The sequence below is a fragment of the Danio rerio genome, chromosome 6 (assembly GCF_052040795.2).
Source record: "Danio rerio strain M-AB ecotype USA chromosome 6, GRCz13ab, whole genome shotgun sequence".
Taxonomy (NCBI): domain Eukaryota; kingdom Metazoa; phylum Chordata; class Actinopteri; order Cypriniformes; family Danionidae; genus Danio; species Danio rerio.
The window spans coordinates 7,006,847-7,034,597 of NC_141026.1; the positions used below are offsets into that span (position 1 = coordinate 7,006,847).

The following is a 27,751-nucleotide window of genomic DNA, read 5'->3' on the forward strand; positions in this document are numbered from 1 at the left end:
TGCTTTCTAATAAACTCTTAACCAAATTAATTTTACATTTTAGGAGTGTGACAGGTGAACAATTCAGCAAACAATTAATTTATTTCATTGACCAATGTATATATTGTGGAAAGACTGGTTAAACTAGATACAAAAAATGATCTTACACAATGTTTGACTGCCATCATTTATTTCATTTTGAAAGAAGCTGTATATTGAGGTGTGGTGGAATTGACATTTGTTCCGTTCACGATGGGAAAAAAGTTTCTCTTCTCATCTAAGTTTGTCCTCTTACAGAACTTAAAACAAGACAAATTGTTTAAAGGCTATGTTACGTAAATTTTGAACAGGTTTTTTTACTTAACTTCACAAGGCTAAAAGTACCCGTAGTAGAAGAATGGCCCGTATATGCTGAGCACTGCATATCTGACATTTAAAGTTAACAAATCAGTTTAAGTTCCATGCAGCACCGCCAGATGGCGCCAATATCCAGCCAAAAACTGCATCAATACCACAAACCTGTAAATCAAGCACAAAATCTAATAGTATGTCTAACAAGCTTTATTGATACTTTATTGGCTTATTTTTCACAATGCATTCACAGACAGCATACTTTCATCAAAACTGAATAATCATTTACAAATGACCTGCATGAAGAAACAGTGCTTGAAGTTTGCGACTTTTTTTATTTATTTTTTTTATTTATTAATTTATTTAAGAGCGTGCGCCGTTTCAGGTATTCGATCCACGATGGAGACGCCCATTTCTGCAAACATGTTGTCGGTTTTGACATGACAGGAAGGTGACAGGCCAACACAGCATACTTTAGAGATTACTTCTTTTTAGTTGTTTTCGCTAACGGCTAAAAACAGTGGGTGCAATACGCCGTAATAGATCCCTTTGAAGACGAGTGTAAAATAAAAACTGCTCTTAAACTCTGCTACAGAAGCCTCTTCACCTCTAACACAACTTCATTGCATCAACTTTAACACAGTTACACCACAACACCACTGTGTTCTATCACTCCAAGTACAAACGAAAAAGGGAAAAATAGCTAAAAACAAAAAGACCTGTTGTGAAGGAACTTCGCAAAAACAATTCACTCCCTTCAATCATACTGAAATGAATCCAAATGGCCTTCAAACAAGACAACGCTTCACTGACCCAATAGTAAACAAACAAAAACAAAAAACCTCATTCATTTCTGCTTTCGTGGACTTCAGTTCCTCGGACTACATTCTGTAATGGTGGTTAATAGCTGCGTTTGCTTCAAACATAGAGAACTAGATCTAGTGTGAAAGACGAGTCTGCTATTGTGTGAGAAACTGATAGAGGTTTAAAAAAAATAGGTTTCATTCTCGGTTATGCTAACGTTGGGGGGAGGTTGGGGGATAAAGTTTACATTGTGTCGTCTAAGGCCTTTTTTTCCAAACCAAACACGAATCTGTCCATCATCTTTGTTACACCATCACGTCTTGTGCACGGAAATAACACACAATCCAACTTGCTTCACTCAGTCTTTGGCTTCGCTCCGGGAATCTTGGCCTGGATCCTGTTAATGACACGTAAACAATGATTATTTTAGTGCAAACGGATTCTGGAAAGAATATACCTGTTTGACAAAAAAATATATATTAAAGTAACGGTCCATTTCACACTGGACTAAATATAGCATTTCTAAAATACTGCTCATCATTAAATGACTAAACCGTTAAACAACAAGTCTTTCACAATGTTTAAAGCAAAATACTGCAAGCGCATTTTGGGCCCTATCATACACCAGGCGCAATTAGGTGCAAGACGTGTGTGTCGTGATTTGTTTTATTTTCTGACCAGTGCAACTAATGCAGAGTTCAGACTAGAGAAATTTCCGAATAAATTGCGGGAGCGGTCGGTAACTGGTTTAATTTTGGACGGGAGCGGGTGGTCTAACAATATCACTCCCGAGCGAGCGAGCACACGCATGTATGTATGTGAATGAGACTACGTTTATGCTGTGTTCAGTTTTTTTGTTGCTGTGTGCGTGCGCACGTGAATGAGAGGTGTGTGTGTGTGTGCACGAATGAGAGAGTGTGTGTGCTTATGTCCGTGTGTGTGTGTGTGTGTGTATATATATATATATATATATATATATATATATATATATATATATATATATATATATATATATATATATATATATATATATAGCTAGGTGGTTTTCAGTTTTGTTCTTCCCCCCCCGCTCTATAGCGGGATCGGGTGTGGCAGGTAGAAAACGGGGCGGGGCAGGCAGCGGGACAACAAATGCTGAATATAGGCGGGAGCGGTCGGGTTCGGGCTAAAACCTGGTGGAAGCGGGATTCAAAATGTAGTCCCGCACAGATCTTTAGTTCAGACTGCAAGATTTTCAAACATGGATGTTTTCAGACTGCATGATTATCTGGGTTAGCATTCTGTCGGTGCTGTGTTTACACTGTAGGATGGATCGGCGACAGGAGAGTTCACACTGCATGACTTTACAATAGGAAGAATCACAGACAACTTTGTCTAAATTACATCACGCCACCAAACAAACGCGAGAAGTGACATGGAAACAGCACTAGCTTTTCATCTGTTTCTTGGGTCCAAATAAACTGAAAGTGCGCATTTAACCTCTGCCCCAGCCTCCCGCTAACCTGCAGGTACTCATACTAGTGAATGCTGCCCTCTCATTGGCTGTAGGTGATAGAGGATGTTATTTTTAATCATAAAACATTTCACATGGCATGATTTGAATCGCTGATAGCTCCAGATATTTACCATGCCAAATATCCAACGGGTGTCTGCGACTCATCAGCGATTCTCTCATATTGCATCTTTGATAGTTCATACTATGCGATTACATGTTTTGTGTCACTCTGTGGGTTTGCTAGTCTAAAAAGGAGGTATGTTAAGGCACATTGCTATTTTGAGCAACTAAAATAGACCGCGCCACTGACCATCTAAAAGTTGCCCTAAAGTCCAGGGCACGCCCAAATGCTTACATATTGCCTAATACATACAGGATGTACAGCAATACACATATCTTTACATATGAAAAAAATAATCAAATAGATTAAAATGCTTTTTTATAAAATAATGTCTTACTAAAAAGCTCAAATAAAATGCACAACACAGATGCAAAAATAAATAAAGAAAAATAAGCTAATTTAAAAAAATGTGAGTGTGCGAGATTGTGTCCATTTAAAATGACACGGGTATATCAAATAGCTCATAGTAACACGTGTTAGCTACCTCTTGGCAAGTAGTTACCTCAAGATCATTATTAAATCAATGAAACATTGTTTAAAATAAAAAATAGCATACGCATACATTGCTTATATGAAAAGATTTTAAAACTGAATAAGGAAGTGTCTAAAATAAGTACATGTATTTAGTTTCTATGATTAGTTTGTGAAATGTTTGTTTTTAAATGCATAATAAAGTTACAACAAAGACTATAGTATACACAAGACTCGTCACTTGTATAGTTTTAAATGGGGAAAAGTGTGAGTCAATATAATTGATGAATCCCTGCCTTCTAGTACACGAACCAATCAGTGATCGATATAAACTGACAATTCTCTGGGGGTTCAAACCAGACACGAGTTTCTGCAGATTTTGTGTGATACGAACGTTTAGAAATGAAACTAAAGGGTCAGTCGTTGTTTAGTTTTATTGGTTATTCCAAATAAAAATTAATCGTAAGCTTGTCAAGTAATTTTGGAGAATTTAATGTTTCCCCATTTAATTGAAGCATGGTACTGATGAATTCACGATGTGCAGAGTGTATTTATATATTTCTGGTCTGCAACGTTTTTTTGTCATTAAACTAACGTTTTAACTGCATCACCGATGAAAATTCCAGTCACATATTTCAGTATGCAAACAGACTTACTTTCCCACAACATCTTTGAATTGCTTGTTCACCAGTCCGTAATAATGGTCAATTTGTGCCTGTATCAGGAATAAAGAAGAATAATTGCATTATTATAGATTCATTATGCCGTTTATTGACAGTGAAAACTCCTATAAATACTTAATCAAGCACAACAACTGCTTGAGCCAGAAGTTATCATTGCGTACACATGCAAAAGAAACAGAGCAAACCTACCTGATGCTTTTCATAGATCACCGGGCAACTGAAAGCACCAATGAAACCTGTAGGAAGAGCAAAGCTGGAAAATTAGTCATTCTTACATGCAGAATTATAAATGTAATAAAAGAAAAAAAGGAAATTAAAATATAAAAAATATATTTAAAGTTTCATTATATATATATATATATATATATTTTTTTTTTTTAATAAATATATAAAAATACGATATTTTATAAATCAAATCATACAAATCAAAATCATAAAATAAAACAAATCCAATATTCAATTATGCAAATACAAAATAAAATAAATGGTCAAAACAGACATACCCAAAATAATAAGAGTGAGACCATTGAACAAGGCACCGACATATGTCAGGATCCACATTAAAACAGCAAACTGTAAGAAAAGAGTAAAGCATGTTAAAACAATCCAACAAAAGTGCAGCAGGTCAGAGCAAACATGCAAGAGTTTTTATTAGAAAAATCTATAAGAAAAAAAAATTACAATAAAGTTATGATGACTTGAAGGGACAAAACCGAGAAGACCAGAGTAACAACAGCTTTCCATTTTTTTTTTTTTTAAATACTTTATATTTGGACTTAAATATTTAAACATTTCATAAAATTTTGGAAGATATCGGATACAAAAAGTAAAAACAAAACATTATACATGAAGTGGGTTATTCTTTTTACACTTCATAAAGAAACTTACTCAACTAACATATCTACATTTAAAGTTGCATAAGATGGAGAGGGAAAAAAAGAATCCAAGAAAAAATTAAATAAATATAAATATTACTACTACTATTATTATTACTACTACTACTATTATTTTTGCTACTATTACTATTATTATGACTACTATCAGTACTATTACTTTCAATACTACTACTACTTTTATTATTACTAATACTATTACTATTATTACTACTATTACTATTATTAACGTAACTACTACTACTACTATTGCTACTACTATCATTATTACGGTTACTATTACGACTACTATCAGTATTATTACTACCACAACTACTATTACTACTACTACTATTATTTCTGTTACTATTACTATTATGACTACTATCATGACTACTACTACTGCTGCTGCTACTACTACTACTACTATTATTTCTGTTACTATTACTATTATGACTACTATCATGACTACTACTGCTGCTGCTACTACTACTACTACTACTATTATTTCTGTTACTATTACTATTATTATGACTACTATCAGTACTATTACTTTCAATACTACTACTACTACTACTACTTTTACTAATACTATTACTATTATTACTACTATCATTACTATAATTACAGTTACTATTATGACTACTATCAGTATTATTACTATCACTACTACTACTATTATTTCTCTGTTACTATCACTACTTTGACTACTATCAGTTCTACTACTGCTACTACTACACTATATAACTATATAATGCCTTGTGGTTTAATATGCAGACATTAGCCCATTATTATTATTATTTTTATTTTCTAATGGTAGTAATAGTTGTAGTAATAATACTATTTAATAATAATAATAATAATAATATTTTTATTATAGAATGTTCTTCTAGTCACAGTTAAGGATTGTCAAAAATGCTCAGGTTTTTGATTGAACATGATAAAATCGTAGTGTCTGTTAATCGAATAAGCTTTTTAGATGAATTTGAAGCTCAAATTTCCATAGTGTGATAACAGACATCAAAACCACTTTGTGTATAAAAAAATAAATAAACTACAAAATGCCTTGTGGCTTAATATGCAGACATTAGTTCATATCACAACATTTTTATTTTCCCAGCTGACCTAACAAATGCCAAAGGCTGTTCAAAACCCAACGGCACATGAACTGTGGCTCGTAACTGGACACATCACTCAATATAGCCGTCTGACCACAGAGAGAATCAATCCGTCCAGCTGTGGAAAACCTCCAGAGCTCTGAAAGGGCAGTGGGGTCTGGCTGTAACTCGATCCACAGCCCATAACCAACTGCTCATCACAGGGCAGTAAATCTCCTTACACGGACGCCTCGGTCCATGGGCTCCCCTGCGTTTCAGACGTGGGTGAATGCAGCGCCAAGAAAAGCCATCAGGTGCTGATTTAACATTAACGGTAGTGGCGCTTTTCCATTACGACACAAACTTTGCTTAGAACACGGCAGCTTCCTCGCATGTCAAACATATTGACGCGAGATTGAAAACCGCTTATTCCAAGATCCGAACATGTATTTAGTGAAACAAGTTGTGCCTGTGACCTTTAGTCCTGCAGTTATCAACAGTCTGTGCCTGCAGGCATTATGAAATTACACCACTATGTTTTTATTAATGTTATAAGTGGTTTTAATTTATATTTTATGTCTAGAATTAAACTGATTTAATTAAAAGAACACCTATCATACTTTCATTTCAGATACCACCTGTTACAGAGTTCGCAATATCTGTTTGTAAATCTGAAAGGTCTCCAAAGTTTCAAAGTTCATGATGAATGGATTTATTGTCTCCCAAAAGAAAGAAACAATTCACTGCCTGGAGTGATCTGTGAGTAGTTCTAGTCTCAGTTCATGCACAGACCTACTGTAAATGTAAAACAAATCTGTTTGTTTTGACAATCTTAATCATGGCATTCATTGGCTGCCCATAAACATCATCTGTTCTGATCTGCTAAACTCAGCTGTAGACCTGGGCTCATGTTGCAGATATAGAGATTGCTTTGTTTTCTGTGCTGCGACAGCAAATCCATTTAGGTGTGAGGACATCTGGTTTAAACTGATATTTGAAAACCTGCATTATATTTATATCACTGTTTAAAAGTCGTAAGGAAGACTCTGGAGCTGAAATACAAATATTGGGGACGTCCAAAGTACTGATTACACTTCGATGTTACTGGGTATCAAATTAATTATATTTAATTATCAATTATATTTATTGATTTTATTAATAATTATATAATTAATAAATAATTAATAATTATATTTATTAATTATAATAATTATATTTAATTGTTAATTATGATTAATTATATTTAAACCTCTTTATTATTTTTATATCACCGTTTAAAAAGTCGTAAGGAAGTCTCGGTAGCTGAAACACAAATATTAGGCAGGTCCAAAGTACTGATTACACTTGGGTGTAACTGGGTATTAACAAATTCTTTAAATTTCACAACTTATTGGAACCAATGTTGTTACATTCCCAAGCAAAGATCCACTTAAATGAAAATTCTGGCACACAACTGAACATTTTAGAATTTGGGCAAAAACTGAAACCAAAAGTGCTTTGTAATAAATCAATTTAATAATCATTTTGTAAGACTTCAAATTTAACTCGTTTATTGGCTTTTTATCAGTATAATCTAAGGTTTAAAATTTTATTGACATTGAATTACCAGCACAGTTGTGCTTTATTGCAAGCAGCAGGAATTAAATGCCCTGTCACCCTGTAAATGACTTGGCTTTTATGGCGAGTATGTGTAGTTTATGTACAGATAAGTATAAGAGGTCAACTGAATATCTCGAGTATAGGGTTCTCATACTTTTTGAAAGTACTTAAATTTCAGACTGATTCAAGGCCAGGAAAGTACTTCAAAAACAAGCACAGGTCCTTAAAAGTGCTGTAATTAAATTTGAAATTCAGCAATTGTACTGTGCTGCTGTCAAATACGAAAAAAAAAAAAAAAAAGTAAATTCTTAATTTTAAAAATCTTATAATAAAAGACAAGAACTGGGTTCTTGTACAAGAACTGGGTTAAATAATGCACATTTTAGCAATATTTTAGAAACTACATTTGAATATCACCAGTATTAGACAAATTTCACTTAAGTTCTTTGAACATGACTTTGAACTAAGACATCCAAATAATGAAGTGCAAGTGAAATGTTAAGCAAGGACTGGTGCTGCGTATGCTGGGTAATTAAAATGGCTTGATTTGAAATCAGGAAACCCTGAGAGTGTAATATTGAGCCATTTTCAACTTTGACCATAGCGTGCACACTCCGTGCTGTTGTGTTTAAGTTGACCCAGTTTGTTACTTGCCTTTGCATGGTGCAATGAAATGAATGGGTTTAAATGACAGTGCTTTCCGTGTCCAGTGTGAAAGCCAACCAAACAGTGACTAGAGTAAAACCAGCGCACTGCACAAAGTGTGGAGCAGAATAATCTTTTTTGGCTCATAATACTGGGTGTTTGTCTCTTTCATTCGAAAAAAGAAAGTTTCATTTTCAGCCAATAATTACCAGAAGACAAAAACTTGGTGCATCCCTATGACTTGGCCCACATGGAATCAGCGCGCACAGAAATCTGCAGATTTCTAGCCCAACACTGAGTCTGTTTAGTTGTGTATAAAGTATTTATTTAGTTTTAAAATTAATTTCAGTAATACTACTGGCTAATATAAAAAGTTTATATGATTTACTTACAATACATTTTGTAAAATATTAATTTCTGTATTTTAGTAGATATTATAATGACACTTGCTTTGTTTACCAAATAAATAGATCTAATAGGATTTGCATTGTAACATTAAATAAAAAAAGCTTTAAATATATTTTTTATTTAACATTACATTTTTAGTTACGATACACCCAAAATCATTATGCATAAAGATAGATTTTTTTTACAATATTCTGTGCAGAAATAGCAAAACATGTTCGCAGATTCAGTCTGCCCCTACCTATGACACAGATTAACAGGCATTTGGTTTCCAACATAAACTGTAAGATGTGACCAACCACAACAGTCCATCCCATGATCTGACCAATCAGTGCACAGACAGCTCTCAGAAAGCAGGGTTTAGAGAGGCTAGATTTTTTAACAGAAGCTGGCATGCATATTATGGGGGGGGGGGGTAAAAAGTGTTTTGATCTTGGCAATATGTACACCTACTCTGAGACCTTTAAAACTAAACCATTAACCTTTAAATAGCTAATAGGGCACTTTTACTGGGAATCAATTACATTGATGTAGCATTTTTACAGTCATTTTAGTACACCACTACATTTTATTCACCCCAACAGCGGAACTAAATACACAAAATGCATTGAAATGGTACTCCTGATTGAATGGCCAACGCATCAGAGCTGGAATGTTCCCAGCATGGACTCACAGGAACTGGAGCAACTACACATTGGAAGCTGCACAGTGTATTCCAGCTATTTACTGAAGCTCATTCAACCCTGCAGCAAGCTTGGTCATGTGACAGACATCTAAAACAGAGCATCACATGACTGGAATTCCTCAATGCTATATCACAGCTGACGCTTTGACCTCCCCAGCCCCTATAAAAAGAGTTAGTGGCTCGGAGAGATGCAATGCTTTTGCAATACTTGACAAGTCATCCCAATGAAGCTCTTTTAAATTGAATTGAAAAAGAGACAGAGGAAGCGCGAGACAGGTCGGGCTCATTGGCACCATTTCTATCCCATCAGAGCTCAGTCCAAATCCCCTCAGCCTAAATCAACAAAGACTGCTTTGTGGAGTCGTTGATGACCTGCCCCAAAACACAAGACCAAACACCCCAAATCTGACCACCAAAACCTACCAACAAATACAAATGGAATGGAAATTTAAAGCATTAAAGAAACAAAAAAAATATAAATAAAACACATTTAACTAGTATTTCTTAGAAATCATTAATTTAAATAAAATTTATTATTATACATTTTTTTTAATGTTAGGTTTAACAGTAGTTGAACAAAGGCATTAACCAAAAAACATCCAGGCAAGTATGATAATTTAAGAAATTATCCATACTGCTATGCATCTGGTAATCCAAAATCTCACATTAACACCAGTTTTCATAGTGTACTGTATGTTTTTTGGATAATAAAGGCCTCTTTCAAGCCAAATGTTTCAGGAGAAGAGAAAAAAAACACTTTATATTAGATTCAGCATAAACTGTACCGCTTACAAAGGCATTATTGTTCACCCGCCTCGTGAAGAAAATCAACACAAGCAGATTTATGATCCAATCTTCGCCCTGAGATCAGTTACAGAGCCCCAAATCAAATATAAAAAGCATGAACAAAAAAAGAGCACGATCAGGTTTTCATTTCCTCCAGTCTGCTAGAAAACAAACAAACCTTGAGCGAGTCCACCAGATCCTCCACCAGGAAGAGTCGTCGCAGCTCTTTAATAACAGTGTTGATGTGCACCAGAGTCGAGTCGCTGTACTTATGAACCATCTCTGCCGGGAGTGCGGTATCCTTATCCAGGTACATCCTGAAAGAAGAGACGTTTTTCCATGAGGTTTCTTTCTTAATCCATGAACATACTGAGCTAACAATACATCAGACATACACTAGTGCATTGCAGTTACATCTGGTGACCACACCTGGAGTCCACCCGTGAAAATTGAGTATTTTTAAAAACGTTAAACACCCTGTTTTAGGGTGCTTTCACACCTGTGAATTGATTGCTTTGTTCTGAAAACAGGATTAAAATGGTTACTTTGTTGCTCTTTGTTCTTGGTGCGGTTCGCTTTCACACGGCAAAGTTTCTAAACGGACCAAAAGAGCTAACAAGTCATGTGTGTGTAAAGTGTGTGTGCTTTCATTTCGAATGGTCTCACAGACGGCCGTGCACAGAGGTTGCACTACACGTCGATGTGACGTGTAGTTACATTTTTAGAGAGGCTTCTTGCGGTCATGCATAGCCCTCCCCATGGCTGACGCCAGACCAGCCTTTAGGTGTAGACCGGCTAAAACACAAACATCGACCAATTTCTGCATCTGCATAAAATACAAATTCTCAGATTCGTCAAGCCCCTCTTATAATGACCATTATACAAACAGTAAACCAATTACGGACACAAGCAAAATATGCAGATACTTAGTGCATGTGTGAATGGTCAGGCATCTCACGTTTTAGGGGCTTCATGTCGCGCATCACTCCCAGTATGCGCATACAAGCCGCGACATGTTTTCCAGGTACACCAGGTTGAAAACGCTGCAACTTTTCAGAATTTCTTAAGCGCAATGCGATCCACATTACAAGAATGAACCGACCAGCTTCATACTTTGTATGGAATATACATATTTCGATACACTATTTACTTAAAACACACAACACCCAAACACTGCAGTGCTCCATAAATAAAACTTAAAGCTGCAGCAATGTTTCGTTAGTTTCTCATCCTCTGGGGGAAAAAAAAACGTTCATGTCACCTAGCAACGACAGACAACAAAGGAGCATGCGCACAAAGCATGTTGAGAATATTGAAGCAAGCAACACACTCGCATTTTCCATGTGCCTTTAGCGTTTTTCTGTCAGTCCACATTATACAGCATAAGAGGCCTTTCACATATTGCACCTAGACTGAACAAGGAGTGTATGCTTTCTAAAATGTTGTTTAAAACAAAAACGCAGTCGTGTAAACAGCACCTCAGTTCTCAGGAACAGGTCTGATGACTAGTTCCTAAACTACTTTATAGTGGTGTAAATGTCTCGTCAACATCATGTGTGTTGAGCATCAAAGAATTTAACTTGTGTTCAAATCACATTTTATGTACCCATATTAGTGTACAAACCAAATTTTAAATACTTTGTCCAATTCTGCATTTCGATCAAGCACTTTCTAATTTTACTCTCGGAACTGTGCACAAATATGGAAGACAACTGCCTATTATAATGTCACAAATTACTATGACTCAGAAATCAGACTGCACGGTATATAGGTTCAGCATTGATATTGCAAAGTGTAAATGTCATGGTGGGATTAATATAACCTAACAAGTTCTAATAGTGTGAAAGATTTTCATTTTAATGTGTTTAAGGCCTGTGACTTTAGGCTTGCAAGTCACTTTAAACCATCTAGGCACAAAAAATATATATAAACTTTACTACATAGTTCAATTATTTAGACAACGAACACTGTATAATGTTATTTTATGTTTGATTATTGCATTTCTTTGCCTCATATCTGTTAGACTCCACTGAAATCCACGAAGAGATGGTTTTTTTTCTGTATTTTATTTAGTAAATTTTACGCAGATGCACTCCCCCACAAAATTCTCCAAACCAATGTTTCTCAGGTCATCTTGTAAAACTATCACAAAATATCTAAAATAATGGCAGAAAAAAAATGTTAATTTTTTTCCTAATAATCACACATTTCTAATCAGAAATGCACTGTAATTTTTTTAAGACCATATCACTTTACTATCAGATACCTAATGAGCAGCCAGGGAGTTTTTTTGAAGTAAGCTGACCATGAAGTAGACGGCACAGCAAATTACTTGGTTTTGGAACAGAGCCTAGCAGGTTTCATCAAATAAAGCAGCTGAAACAGGCTTTATAAGATATGCAGAGATCACCCGAGTCGTTCCCCATTTGGGTTGCACAATACCAGAAAAAAATGTAACATTGTTGAGTACTGTTATAATGATATTACTTAGGATACAAGATTAACATAGGAAAAAAATGCTTCTTTACTGTTCCAAAATATTATAAATGTTTCTCAAAATAAAATGTACTGTGTTCCAAACGGGAAAAAAGTAGTTGTTATTTAATTCAAACATTTAAAAAAATACATATATATTTTAGAACAGTAATAAATCACAATACCGCCAAACCGTGATTTTTATCCAAGGTTATCGTACCGTCAGAATTTTATACCAGCCCATGCCTACCACTTATTATCTGAATAATTCTGTGAAATATTGTGCAGCACTACCCCCCTTCACATCTGAGGCTTAAAAAGTTTGGCTGCGAGTCAAACCCAACCGCGTGTAGTTCAAACATAAGCACCTCGTGTAAGCCCAGAAGCTAAGCTCCGCAGATCTGCCTCCTTACATGAAACTGGAACACAAACTGATCAAAGCAGGATTATCCTAACCGTTTTACACTCTGGCGACACAAAGTGAACAAAACACGGCATGGAAACACGCAAGAGAAGGCGTTTCAATATATGTTTAGAAGTCTCTCACTTGAAAGGGTGCCCGTCCTCTGACTTCTGAACAGCCTGTAAAATGCCTTTGTATATCCTGAAGGAGACTGTGACGGACAGCAGGGCCAGGGCTACGTAGGAGAGGACGCTGATGATGCTGCACATGCTAAGGGACAGCAGCAGGAACAGACCAGCTCCAAACACCACCCCCGTCCTCTGCAGATCTCGCCAATACAGCAGCTCCACCACTGGAGACAAAAGAGAGAGGAAGAGTTACATCAGCTAGGCCTGTCACCATAATCATTTTTCTGTTAATGCACCAAAATATACTGAGATAAGTGATATTATTGTCATTTTAAGACCATTTTATGCCACCCTTTATATAATGCCAGAATTACAATACAACAGCATCACAATTAGAGCTTCACGTTTAATCAAAGAAAAATTGCAATCGCGATTCGACCCCACACACAATCTTAATTCAGCTTTTCCACAATTCAGCCTAGAGCTGCTCGATTCTGGCTAAAATGAGAAATCGCAGTTTTTTTTTTTGCTTAAAATAAAGATTTTCTCAAGATTCTGTAGATGTAAAATAAAGATTAATATGACTCAGCAATTATTATTGTTTTTTTTTCTCAAACATGGTAAAACAACAATATTTTATGCAGGTCTACTGGTTTCTATAAATAATTGTATTCTACTTATAATAATTCTGATGTTGAATTATGATTGAGATATAGGAATATGCTTGCAATCTGTCATTGACAACTTATTATATAGACCATTTTAATCACTGGTAAAATCAACCTTATATAGGCTGGAGTAGTTCTACTGACCCAGTAACGTTTATTTTCATTCACAACACTGTTCGCTATAAAAGAAAAAAAAAATTTTTTTTTTACATTTTTAAAAATGCTTGTCGCAATCATAACTGTAAAATGCGATATGATTATTTAAATGATATGCTCGCTTTCGGTTTCATTTTCACTAAGTGCTGTTCATACTTCACGCGTGGCTCTTAAACGATCATCCTGTGCCACAAACTGAATATTATTTACAACTTTATTACCCGTTATTCACAGCCTATGCAGGTTCTGTTTACTAAAGTAGCCGCTCGCAGGCCTATCATACGGTAGGGTGCGCGACCGCCCTCTCTGTGGTAACAGCTTACGGTCAGCAGCTTACGTCACGTGTGATTTCTCAGCCGCAAATACATCATTATATGAAGACAAAAATGACATTTTTAGGTGAATTATACCTTATAAATACAGTATGTTAGTCTTTTAACATCATTTGCAGGCTTCCATGTCGCTGAGCAATATATGTGAAACAATGAAAAGACTCGTGCAGCCGCCTTTGCTTCTCTCCTGAACTAGAAAATATGATTTGACAGAATCGTAAAAATGCTGGATTAAGATCGTCTAGGGGGTCGAATCGAGAACACAATCTTTTTTTGATTGTGCAGCTCTAATTCAGCCAATTATAAATTGAAGGTCAGGAGAGAAGCATGAAGGTGGTCGCACATCATTCTTCACATTGTTTTATACATGTTGCTCAGCAACATTTACACCTCCAAATGGTATTAAAAGTGTCACATACTATATTCATAAGTTATAATTGACATAAAAATGTCATGTGTCTTAATTTAATGACGTATTTGTGGCCATCAAATCACACAAGTTTGTTTACTACAGAGAGGATGCGTGCATGCCTCCCAATGACGTCTACTTTAGTAAACAAAACCTGCATAGGCTGTAAAAAACAGATAATAAAGATGTTTGGGAACTGCGAGGGCAGTATAATTTGCATAAATGTTTTTTTTTTTTTTTCAAAGTGACGGCGGCCATGACGGGCGCACTCAGCAGTAGAAGTGAAACCGAAAGCACGCACAACCTTTAAATGATCATATCGCATTTTAGAGTTATGATTACGACAAGCATTTAATGTTTTTATTTTTCTTTCATAGCGAACAGTGTTGTGAATGAAAATAAATGTTTTCTGGGTCAATAGAACTACTCTAGCCTACATTATCAGAGTCCTTTCATATTCAACAATGACAAATGATTATTAAATAGTCTAATAATTTTCTCAATGACAAATGACAAGCAAATGTCTCAAAACATAACAATTCAACTACAGAATAATGAATAGTTGTATTTTGATGTCATCCCTTATGACTAAGACTTTAAAGTCTGTTCAAGTCAACAAAAACAATAACCTACTCGTATTGATTAACTTTACATCTACAGAATCATAAGAAAATTTACTTAAAAAAAAAAAAACGATTCTCATTTTAGACAGAATCGTGCAGCTCTAATCACAATGCTAGTACACTAAAGAAAAAAATGAATAAATAATGCACAATATTTCTTTCTTACAAATATTTAAAAAAATTAATTAGTCATTGACATTTTAATAATTGTGCATTGGAATCATAATGTAAAAACATAGGTCCTAAATAAATAATAAATGTTAACAAAAAAAGTGCAAGGTAAAAAAGTAACCAAGGCTCCAATATCTGCTGCTAGATCTAATTTCAGTTTTCAGGAACCCACATGAAAATATACTAGAGTTATTAATAGCAAATACTATAGCTCTTTAACCATACTGACACCTCCAATAGAGATGTTGCGCAAGAAGCTAAAATGTTGCTAGAATTGGATGGATATAGATGTATAGTGTTGTGCGATAAGTCGATAAATTGATCATTGTGACAGGCCTAACGTCAGCACTCCACCAACACATGATCAAACTTTCAGCAGAGGGCAAATAACACACATCTACAGGAGTTCTTTAAACACTCTCTAAATAGCGTTACCAAATTTCCGAGGTGAAAGGGTCTCTAGTCACTTTCATTTCTCAAATTAGTGCATGAAGGCAACAAGGAGGTGATGGAGAATTCATTAGTGGCAAGTCAATATTATCTAAATGCATCATAACACAGAGCATAATTTACATGCTAAAACTACATTAGATTTTTTTCTATGCAGTTTTTTTTTTTACTTATTTCTCCTAGTTTGCCATTCATGTTAAAGAGAATTCACCCAAAATTGAAACTGCTGTCATTAATTACTCATCCAATTTTCATAAAATTCGAGCTTTTGTTGAACACACTAGTAGTAAGTAATTTTTTAAGATACTAGAAACTGGTAACTCTTAACTTCCATATTATTTGTTTTTCCTACAATGAATGTCAAGGGTTACTGGCTTCCAACATTCTCCAAACTATCTTCTTTTGTGTTCAACAGAAAAAATAAACTCATTAAGGTTTGTAACCACTTGACGGTGCCTTTAGGAGTAATGAGTGACTTCGAGTAAATTTATTTTTGTAATAATCATACCTTTATTGCTAAAATAAAACTTTTATAGATATTATATACATCTTTATTTTGTTACTTCAGATACAAATGATGTTAACTTAAGAGTTTAAATGCTGAAACATTGTAACACTTTTTGCCTTTACAATTACATTTAGTGCCCACAGTATGTTTAAAGTTCAAAAGAAAAATGTCTAGAGAGATTTATAAATATACTAATATATTAGCCTAAATTCATTACAATTAATCTGTGAAGAATGACTTAAAATGTAGATTACACTAAATCAGTCATGTAAAGCGTGTGTGTATAAAACTATGATTGACATATTTCACATAAAAACACACAAAACAATGTGTATAAACACACCATTATTGCCTTTTTTTTGATCCTTGTATAGTCATTTGTTTTCGATGTAGTTGGTTACAAAAAATGACAAATGAACACTTGAATAAGTGTTTTTAATAAGGATTAAAAACTCCAAATCTTAACATTTACATATAAAAAATAAACAATATTTAATTGATATTTAAAACATTTAATAGATCATGAAAGATGAAAAACGTAGAGAGCTCTGCTACGAATAATGGTGGGTTTGCAGAGGAGCAGATGGAACAGATTATTTAAATACACAAATGATGTGTGACCACAATACAGAAGCAAAAAGGTAATGTTCAGATCAATGCTATATTTTTTTAAAAACATAATATTGTTGAACTCTGCCTTTACAGCAACACTCAGCCCATGCTAGAGGGAGGATAAAAATAGGACAAACTTCAGTCAGTCAGTCAGTCAAGGACCCTTCAATAATTAAACCAAATCTACAATGTGTGCCAATATAACCGATCAGAGTTCATAGAGGCCCAGTATTTGAGGTGAAGTTGGTTTCATATTCGCACATGCTGAAATTCTCCTTAATATTATAATTTCAGAAAAGTAATATTAGTATTATAGTATTATAATTCAAAATAGGGATCATATTAGCAGCCAATGACTAATCAAAGTACAACATTGTTCAATCAATTAAACAGTGCCAATGTTGTTTTCAAGTCATACTTGAATGAGATTTCAGACCCAATATTCAAATTAGCGTGGCAAACAATATAGGGACTGTTAAATAAAAAACCCAACTTTACCTCAAGAACGCGGTATACACGGGTTACACTCTCTCTATTTGCATTTCTAAAGACAAACATAATCCATTTATGCATATAAAGTTAGTTAAAGGTGATTTAATCAATACCTCTTGGGTCTGCTGAGCTGAACATGCTGCCCTTACTCTTGTACTCCTGCCAAATGACCGTTGCATAAGCTTATCAACCACGAACACTTCACAAAGTAGTCACATTTTAGAAGACAAACGCATAATGCATTCATGTCAGCTCATAAACGTTACAAATATTTACTTATGCGGGTATAATGCACGTTTGAAACACTAGTCGTGCGGCCTTATCAGGACCTCATCAATACAAAATGCACTTTATCATAGGAATTTAATCCAAAATCCTCGACAGTGCTTTCAAACACACGCTGCAGAATAAATGCACGCAAATCTCCTCATACTGACGGAGGAGGGCCATAAGTACAGACAGTTTAAACGGTGTCAATCACTAACTAACCTTGTTTGGAATCCATCTCGCTCATCTGCGATCAGACAGCCTGGGCCAAGAACACACGAGAAACACGCCACTCCGGTGACAAATTGAAGTTCCGGTCAAATTTCAAAACAAAAGTCCCGCAGCGATGCCGTGCGTTTTGAGGTTTTAGATAATAAAAGTCACAAGTCCAAGATAACAAGCAGTTACACCCAGCCCAGTAATTATTGTTTTTTTTATTATTGTAAAATGTTATTTGCTGTTCTAGAAAATGTTAACTCAAGTAGGCTATTTTTAGTTGAGTACAAGTCATGTATTTATCTTCAACAGGCATAAAAAACTATTCCAGACATGGTTTTTTAATGTATTACCTTATATAATTTTCCATTTTTTAAATGTATTTTTACTGGTTTAGTCTCTTCTTTAAAATGTAATATGCATAAATATTTTTTTTGTATTTTGTCTAATGTTTTAAGTTTCAAAGTTGCTGTAATTTTTTTAAAATTTTAATAACAACAACAACACATTTTCACTTGTTACGCATTATATACTGCTATACTGTAGACAAATGTCTAATGCACACTACTATTCAATCATTTCAATAACTGTGTTTTTGAAAATAGACTAGTAATATACTTAATGCTGAAGATATTAGATCAAAACAAATAAAATACAAAAATAAAATTAAAAAATATATATATATTTTTGTGGCCCAAAGCGGTTTCTATAATAACTCCAGTCTTGAATTCACACACTCCAACCGAAATCATTCTAATATGCATTGAGGTAAGACTGGCTTTAATTAAATAATCTCCTTAATTACATAAATTCAGAAAAGTATTCATTGCGTATTCCAATTAGTAAACCTATATTAAGAGCCAATGATTCATCAAAGTACACCACTTTTCACCGACTATTAAATAGTGCCAATGTTGTTTTGAATTCAAACTTGCAGTGCTCAGCATAATGGAGTGCAGCCCATTTTGAAATATTGAAGTATTTTAAAATAATTTTAGGCACCAAACAAACTTAGAAATTAAAAGATAATGCAATTAAATTCAAGCTAAATAATGCAAAATTGTAACTAAACTTTTCAATGTTTTTGCTTCACTGGATTTTTCCTCTTTTCTAAAATTGTATTTAATATTTTTCTATAACACATAAATTTGGGTGTACTAGTTTTTGGACAGTTATTAAAAGTTATTTTGTTAGATAAGCTTCAGATTTGTCTTCAGTACTGACTAATCTAATGTATATGCACAAATATAATATGGGCTCTTAAAATGAATAAAATCAGTTTAAAAATTAACATTTTGCATGTCACTTTTGATCAATTTAAATATCGATCGTAGTCTTGCTTGGCTAAAAGTATTAAACTTCTTTTAAAAAATAAAAAGCAAATGTAATCCCAAAATGTTTACATGAACAGTAGCGCATGTTAAATGCTAGTGGCTAATGAACAAATTTCTTTTAAAAACAGAAATATCCAGACAAAAAGGCTGAAAAGCATCGCTAATAAACGTCCTCAAACACAAAATATGAATTACGCAACTCAAACAGAGATAAGTCCCCAAATCTGAAATGAAACTATTTAAAACGGCAAAATCTGATCTTATCAGCACATATTTCACAAGCTTCAAAGTCAGACACTATGTACCCTAGGTGTGTCTCTCCAGGAAACCCACTAGTAAGCCAACATTCACAAGGGTTCACAAAGGTTTATGTCAGACGTCACGCTCCATTACATGCTCCCAGCTTAATTTCATTGCCACAATCAGTGCCAACTTACATAAACAATTTAAATGGCACCACAGACCCTTCAGAACCCCAAAGAATAGGCCTGACATGATCAAGAATTTTTGTCGTGCGATATATGGTGACAGAAATTGATGCAATAAGCAATTGTGAAATCATTTTATGATCCATTTTATATATTATTGAGTTTATTAAATAATTCATTAATTCTCTTTTCGGCTTAGTCCCTTTATTATTCTTGGGTCGCCACAGCGAAATGAACCGCCAATAGCATAATGTATATAAATATACAATATATAATTATAACATAACAGCATAGTAAATGTAAATAGCCACAAGCACTTTTAAGGGACAAAGACTTTCCATTATTAACATCATTTACATGTAGTTTGATGTTGAAAAGGTATGAGTATGTTAAAGGCACGTTAGAATGTCCTATTACACTCACCGGCCACTTTATTAGGTACACCTGTCCAATTGCTCATTAGCGCAAATTTCTAATCAGCCAATCATATCACAGCAAAGTATGACATACAATTACACTTCACATTCACCGGCCACTTTATTAGGTACACCTGTCTAACTGCTCGTTAGCGCAAACCATCTCTAGGCTTCACAGAGAAAAAGAGAAAATATCCAGTGAGCGGCAGTTCTGAGGGTGCAAATGCCTTGTTGATGTCTGAGGAGAATGGGCAGACTGGTTTGAGCTGATTAAAAAGGCAACAGTAACTCAAATAACCAATCGTTACAACTGAAGTATGCAGAAGAGCATCTCTGAATGCACAACACATTGAACCTTCTTTTTCTAACAGACCGGCCTATGGTGACGATCCTCAGCCCATTGGTTCCTTTTCTTTATTGACTTTGGGCTGACCCAATTACACACTTCCATTTTGGCCTCTGTGTAAGCATGCAACGTCAGTGTTTTTTTGTCAAAGTAGTTGAGAATCACATCTGTTTCTCGCCCCACGTGTGCGTATGGAGAGCAAAAGCAGCGAGCAGGCATTTGCCTTTTGCGTCTTTTACTTTTCATCTGCACCAAGCCCCGCGGCAACTTCCTCCTATGCTGTTTCCTTAACCTGCAAGCCTTTATTTTACAGATTACATATATCATAAAGAATGTATGCTTTAAGCTCTATGAGGAGTGTCATTCATGTCTTTTAAGATGCACTCGGTCAGAAGAAAAATCGCATGAGATATCATGACATTTTGTTTTTGATCGACAGCATGATGTAGGCTTATACAGTGTTTCAGTGTTTCCTCTAGGATTTTTTCCAGCTGTGGCGGCAGACCTTTTTACACAGATCTACCAACGGCGTTATTTTAATGACAAATGTCTTGAGCGCAGTATTAGAAGTCGAGATCGCATTTATGTATTACCCTACAGCATGCGGTTCTCTTTGCTTGCGCGCAGATTTCTCTGCTCGTGCACAAAACTTCTTGCACGCCCCCTCAAATATAAGCCGCTTCAAGAGCACGCAGATCTTCTTGTGCACTCTTAAATAAACGCTGCTGAAGTGCGACTTAGTGCGTTTATGTCTCCAGCATTTATTAGTTTTGCTAGGAATATTTATAAATGTCTCTAATAGACCTACAGAGTGATATTAACGCATCCTGAAGTAAAGTGAAATTGCTATACGTCGTGTTTGCTGGCCTCACGCATCATGCACCTGTCAGTCAGCCAGCACGTAACCTTAAAGGGTTAAACAAATGACCCACAGCACTACTGCGGTTACAGAAAAGTTCGCTCTGTTATAATTTACTTACCTTTTAATACGTTTTGGAGCGATTATTACCCGCTATTAAAAACAATAAAATGTTTTGAATGAGAAGCTGTAATGTACAGTAGCCATTGAGAATGAATTTTGGCATGGCACTCCGCCATGAAAGAATGAATGTAGCGGAAATCATGTAGTTACAATAATATTTATACAATATGGTTATAATGATATTTATACAAGACCAAACTAGAGTGCAACTTAAGAAAAACTATTATTATTATTTTTTTATTATTATTTTTTTTTACATTTAGTTTTGTAGTTCGGGCCCAAGCAAATATTTGTTGCATTTTTAATCGTTTAAGTTCATTAGATTGACTATGTACAATCTTTAAGCTATGTGTGATGTTTCACTGTTGAATTAAACATTTTTAAGAGTCTCTGACACATTGCTTTTATTAATCTTGGCATCTGTATTTTGGTAATCAACATTAACTGTATCAGCAAGCAATTTCTTTTATGTTCATAATTTAATATAGGCTCCCTCGAAACACACAGGCACACACAAGATGGGCTTCCAGTGTGGATTATAATTTTATTATAACAATAAATTACTTTAATTTTTTAATTCGTCAACTCTCATTTTCTATATATGGCTTTTGCGCTTTTATAGAACGAGAGTTGGTAAACATATTTAAGTGCGTGCACAAATGGGTAGCATTTTGGTCGAATGTAGTGGGCTGCTCTGTCCCAAAATGCCAAGGTCGATTTTTTTGTCCCAGTCCAGTATGGGCCAAAATGTCTGAAGTATATTTCCAGCACCTTGTTGAATCTATGCCACAAAGGACAAAGGCAGTTCTCAAGGCAAAAGAATGTCCAAACCAATGTTGTGGTCTTTAGCGAATGCTAATAACGATACATTTGTGTACTGAGCAGTAAACGCACACTTGATATGATTTCTATTGCGGTTTCAAAAAAATATTTGCTGTTTATAGCTTATAATTTTGATATTTCAACAAATCCTGCTGCTTAATATTTTATTGTCAGCATGTCTATTTCCTAATTTCATAAAGCGAATCTAATACAAGTTCAAAACTAGTTTTGCTCTTCGTTTATTTTTATATTGAATAGAGAAGTTTTATTCATTTAAAAAGGTTAAAAATGTCAAAATTAAGTTAAACTTGGTATGTGGCTTTATAAATTATTTCACAAACATTTTTCTACATTATTATACCTATAGAGAATTTTTTAAAATTCTGTTTAAATTGAAAAAAAAAAATTTAATAAAATAAAAAAATAAATAGAAAATAAAATCACCCAACTAATCGATTATCAAACTAATCGTTAGCTGCAGCCCTGTTGTAAAGTAATATTTTTTGTCTTTTAGTAGAATTATTATATGAGAGACTAGCTTTCTGTATTGGATTTGCGTTGTAAACCTTAACTAAGCTAAATAAATAAATATTTAATGTCTCAACTTTTTAGTGACTGCTCTCAAAATCATTCCACATAAACATCCACAGATTTTGTAAAGTAATTGTAAAAAAAAAAAAAAAAAAAAATCTGCAGACTCTGTTTGGCCCGGTTAATACGCAATGATAAAATGAATCATGATTCCCACACGCACACAAATGATACATAAAACCAGTTCAAATTAGCAATGACGTCCTCATGTTATGGGAAATGGTTTTAAATTAGCGCATCATATATCCTTCATCTAATTTTCAAACGCAGAATATACGGCGAGTCCAGTATTTGTGCGGCAAGCGGGATGTTTGCCAACAGCATTCTCTGGCTGAGGGATAAATGCTTGCCGTTGCAATATGCTTTGTAATCAAGACACCCCAGACCATTTACTCAGCGTGACTAGAACATTCTCTCCCACAAGCACCTTCACAGGCAATACCAAAAAACCAGAGCAAACATCCTCCGCTTAACAAGCTTACTTTTACAAACAAAACCCTAAATAAAAGAATAAAAGTGCTTTAGTTAATATTAAAAGTCAATTTAACGCCAAAACAAGCATATACCCTGTTCTTTCCAGTGTTTAATCTCCATCCCTGAGGTTGTCATAGATGTGGTGTTATCTGAATTGGCGTGCATCGGTCATATATCCAGTCAGGGGTCTGCAGAAGAGGTGTTTGGGGGGTGAGGAAGGAGGCACGAGTCTCTGGCTGGAGCAGGACAGGACTGAAGGGGGCAGAGAGATGTGCCGGGTCTCCAAGCGGAGCTGCCCCGATCACGTTCTGCAAAGGCCAGCACTGCTGAGGTCAGCTGACCACATTCAAAAGGTGCTGGACGGAGTGTACTGGTAACATGAGGTTTTAGCATTAGCTGGGGCACACTACAACACAGACGTCATTTGGGTTCATGATGAAACACTCAATAGGGTGTATGCTGAAGAGTAATCTCATGCAAATGTCAACCTTGCATGAAAAAAAATTGTTTTTAGCAAAATACCAAAACCTTAAGTTTTCCCGAGTAGGTTTGTCAAACAATTATAATTGATTTACCACACAAGCAGCAATTTCACATCCAGTTCACATCTGTCACTTCCATAAGGCTTTTTTTCTTCATGAATGCAAAAATGTTAAAGGGCACCAATTTTACACCTTTTACAAGATGTAAGATAAGCCTCCAGAACATGTCTGTAAGGTTTTAGCTCAAAATACTCAGACAATGTATTATAACCTCCAGAATATGCTCATTTTGGTGTGCGAGTATAGTGTAGCTTTTTATGTAGCCTGTGTCTTTAATGCAAATGAGATGCTTCTCCCCGCCCACTGTTCTCACAAGTGTGTCTGCTTCTCATGCGTTACAGCAGATAAACAGCAGTCAGTGATCGAGACAGACATGAATGAAGCTGAAATACAGCGCATTCGTCAAAAATACTAAGTAGGTTTATTTGATGTGTTTGTGGTGGAGTTTATTCAAGCCTTTCTGATACGATGAGTCTCACAGAACACTGTTAAACACGCCATTTTAAACAGGGTTTCAGCAGGTTTAACTGAGTTAAATTTAAGACTTAAGTCATTTTTAAGACCATTATGAATTAAATTTTAGACTCAAAGCGCTAAAGTCTAAGGAATTTTTCAAATGGCCCAGTTGGAAAAGATTTTATTTGGCCTATTAAAATAAAAATAATTATAATTTAATGAATTTAATAATACAAAAATGCATTAATAATAAACAACTCAAATATCTTAGATTTTTTCTTCTCTTAATATTTAAAATATGGTGTAAAACGATCAAGCTCTACTTGTATCCATACACTGCTTTTCACAACAAAGTTTCTTTCTTAAAAAAAATTAATTAACAAATGTTTTAAAAACTATAATAAACTAAATCTATGGACAACAATCTGACCAGGTCGGTGTTCTCAGCAGTAAATACATAGAGAACGTTTAAATAAATGTTAATGTAGGGAAGATGATTAACACAGTTGAGAAATGAAAAGTTTAAAGTCTTATCGAGTTGGATTGTTGGTGATTGTTTGGGTTTTGGCCAGATTGGGTAGCAATACATAAAGGAAAGTTAGGATCCGTTTAAAAAAAAAAGATTTAAGATCTACAACTCAGTATTTCAGTAAATTTAAGACTTAAGACCTACAATTTGGATTTCGAGATTTAAGACATTTTAAGAGCCTGCAGACACCCTGTTAAAACATGTTATTTAAAAACATTCAGTTTTAAAAACATTTAAAACTTATAAAAATCACAGAGTTGTAACAAATATTTTTAAGCCCAGTTTATTCCCAAAAAATAAAAAAATACTGTACTGTGGACATGTGTATACATACATGTTATTATAGAAACATTATGTCTGTCAACTAATTCAGTGGGTGGGGAAACCGCACTCCTACTTCACGTTGGGCCTCAGAATCACTGGGATTTGGATCCTATTTAACGTCAGGAAATTTAAAATAAATAAATAAATAAATAATAATAATAATAATAAAAAAACTGACTGTGGACACACTATAACTACACACAGTTTTGTCCAAACAGCTTACAAAAGTTGATCATTGGTGCCCTTTTAATAAAATAAATATCAATCATTTTTGTTCTATAGAGACAACTTGTTTTCTTTTGATTAGCATTGCCTCTTTTGAGTTGTGCAGCTTAATTCACAGATTTCTACAAAGTTTGTTGCGTCTCACATACTTCTTTGGTCTCATCCATAACGCATGTTTATTTCAATAAGTTAAAATCTAAAAAAATATAATTGATATTTAATATGGATTTTTCTGGTCCCATAACTAGAAGGTCGTTTTGGAAAATATAATGAGATATAAATATATGACCTGAAAGTGCTGTCAAGATATATCTAGTCCATCCACACATTTAAATATTATACATGGCACAATGCTATCAAATAACGTTTGAAATTAATAAATTATTTGATAAAAAAAATAAATAAAAAAAAGTCAAAGAAATTGGAAACATCCACAATTTCAAAATGACATACTGGTAATGCAATTATGAATCTGGTGTCTGTAGTAATTAGATTTAGGGCGATAAAATTGTTTTAATTAAGATAGAATTGGTAAAGATATAACAACAATTTGTATTAGTAAAAGATTGGAGATCACCTAAACATATCCAAACATGAAGGAATCAAGTTAACTTAATAATGTTTACAAAGTGGAATTAATTATGTTGTCGCGAATACTCAGCAATTGTGTCATTTCAGCTCATTTTAAGAAAGTTGTTTGAACAAACAGCAAACGTCATTTTTTGAGCGTGCCCTTTAGTCTGAAATGATTATGGACAGAGTATAATGGATGATTTATGAAGCCCATTTTGACTGTGGGTCATTGCAATTCCCTCAGTGTCAGTGACACTTCTGAGTAAACTCTGTCTCCAGATAAACTGACCTTTAATCAGCCTGTTATTTACAATTGGGAGGTGATGAATGCAAAGTGTGTGAAGCTCAATTACAACGCCATTTTGTTTCCGACTTAAAAAAAAAACGGAATTAGTAAACCTGTTAAGGTTTAATTCATTTGTATAACTTTACATATAAACAAAATGGACACATATTGAGCAATAAAGTCTTTTTTGTCGTCGTTTGTAATTTTCGTAATGCTTCACATTGTCCACAAGATGGCAGTATAGTGGCGTCATCACCATGACATGGAAAATATTTTAATTTTCTTAATCATCAGTTTCAGGAAAGCTGCTCATCCACGTGGTTTAAAAAATGACAAAAATATAAACGCATCAGATAAATCTGTATTCTGTGGTACTTTCCATAAGAGACACGAACAACACGAGTAATTAAATACATTTTGGCTGAAAGAACTTCAATTTTTAAAGCAGTTTTTGAGATCTACAAGCAATAAAACGAGACTTGTATGAGATTAAAAACATTAAGGAGGTTAATGCGACACAAAGAAGGTAAAAAAATTCACTCAGACTTGAGTAAGTTAATGCAGGTAATGTGAATTATTTAAACGGATCTGACGTAACGTTAATGTCAATTAATCATGGTGTAACATGAGGGTGGATAACTTGGCTTAAAAAGTTGGTTCATGTATACACATTATAGATACCCAATTAAATTAAATCTCAAAATGATAACGTTTACATTCATAACGTAACATTAAATTACTTACATGAGCACGAAGAGTTACATTTATATGGCGCTACTGTTGGCTTCTCTTCTTTTTCTTCGGGTTTCGCCTGTTTTGGGGATGCATCTCCAAACGAGCTGATCGGCGCTGGTTTTGGAGCTTCTGGCTCTGGTTTAATGGTGGATGATGGTTCTGGTTCTGGTTCTCCAAAGTCTAGTAGCGGCTCTTCTTTACGTGGCATTGTGGACCTGTGTCTCTCCAGCGCATCTTTCGCTCCTCCGGCCAGATCTAAAATCCCCTCCACCTCGGGAACATGAGCCTGCGCTTCACTACTCGAGAAATCTTCGTCCATCAGAGAGTTCGCCTGTTTTTCTGCTCGAAATTCTCCTTCATCATCGTGATGGACGTCATATGAAGGTGTCGTGGAGCTTATTTGATCATCCATTGTTGCGAATGTGTCGACAGAAACGTTATTTTAAAGTAACTTCAAGATGCGCTGGAGCTCTTTTCCAGTTAAATGTTTCAGAAACAGGTAACGTATTTTGAAAAGTTCTTAAACACGTGAACGACAGTGCAGCAGTTTCAACGAAGGCCCAAACCGCAGAAACGGCGCAAATGTTCCACACTAGACGCTTAGTTAGGGAAGTGTATGTAAATTTGGGCTATTTTAGACAACTCTTTATTGGCTGAAGAGTGAAAAGGGGCGATCCGGCGACGCCCATACGCTTCCTTCCGTGCTGCACTGCGCGCTTATTTAGGGGCGGTTATGCAGGATTGTGGCTGTTTTATTGGATGAGCGCTGATAGGGGCGGGGTTAC

General features: G+C 34.8%; 2 protein-coding genes across 10 annotated transcripts in view; both read right to left on the reverse strand.

The window, feature by feature from the left end:
• Window positions 1-27,751, reverse strand: part of ccdc88aa (coiled-coil and HOOK domain protein 88a) — a 177,407-nt gene that overhangs the window by 61,327 nt on the left and 88,329 nt on the right. The window lies entirely within an intron of this gene.
• Window positions 523-27,657, reverse strand: rtn4a (reticulon 4a). 4 transcript variants are annotated; one of them, NM_001079912.2, is made up of 7 exons: window positions 26,976-27,657; window positions 13,016-13,223; window positions 10,172-10,310; window positions 4,408-4,477; window positions 4,094-4,140; window positions 3,878-3,936; window positions 523-1,531 (listed from the first exon to the last, which is right to left on the reverse strand). In NM_001079912.2, exons 1-7 carry the CDS (start codon window positions 27,376-27,378, stop codon window positions 1,489-1,491), a joined length of 969 nt encoding a protein of 322 aa, NP_001073381.1. In that variant the 5' UTR covers window positions 27,379-27,657; the 3' UTR covers window positions 523-1,488. The 4 variants fall into 4 exon arrangements, with proteins under 4 accessions (NP_001073381.1, NP_001004555.2, NP_001188375.1 ...); NM_001004555.2 differs by lacking the exon at window positions 26,976-27,657 and adding an exon at window positions 23,389-23,551; NM_001201446.1 differs by lacking the exon at window positions 26,976-27,657 and adding an exon at window positions 17,910-17,993.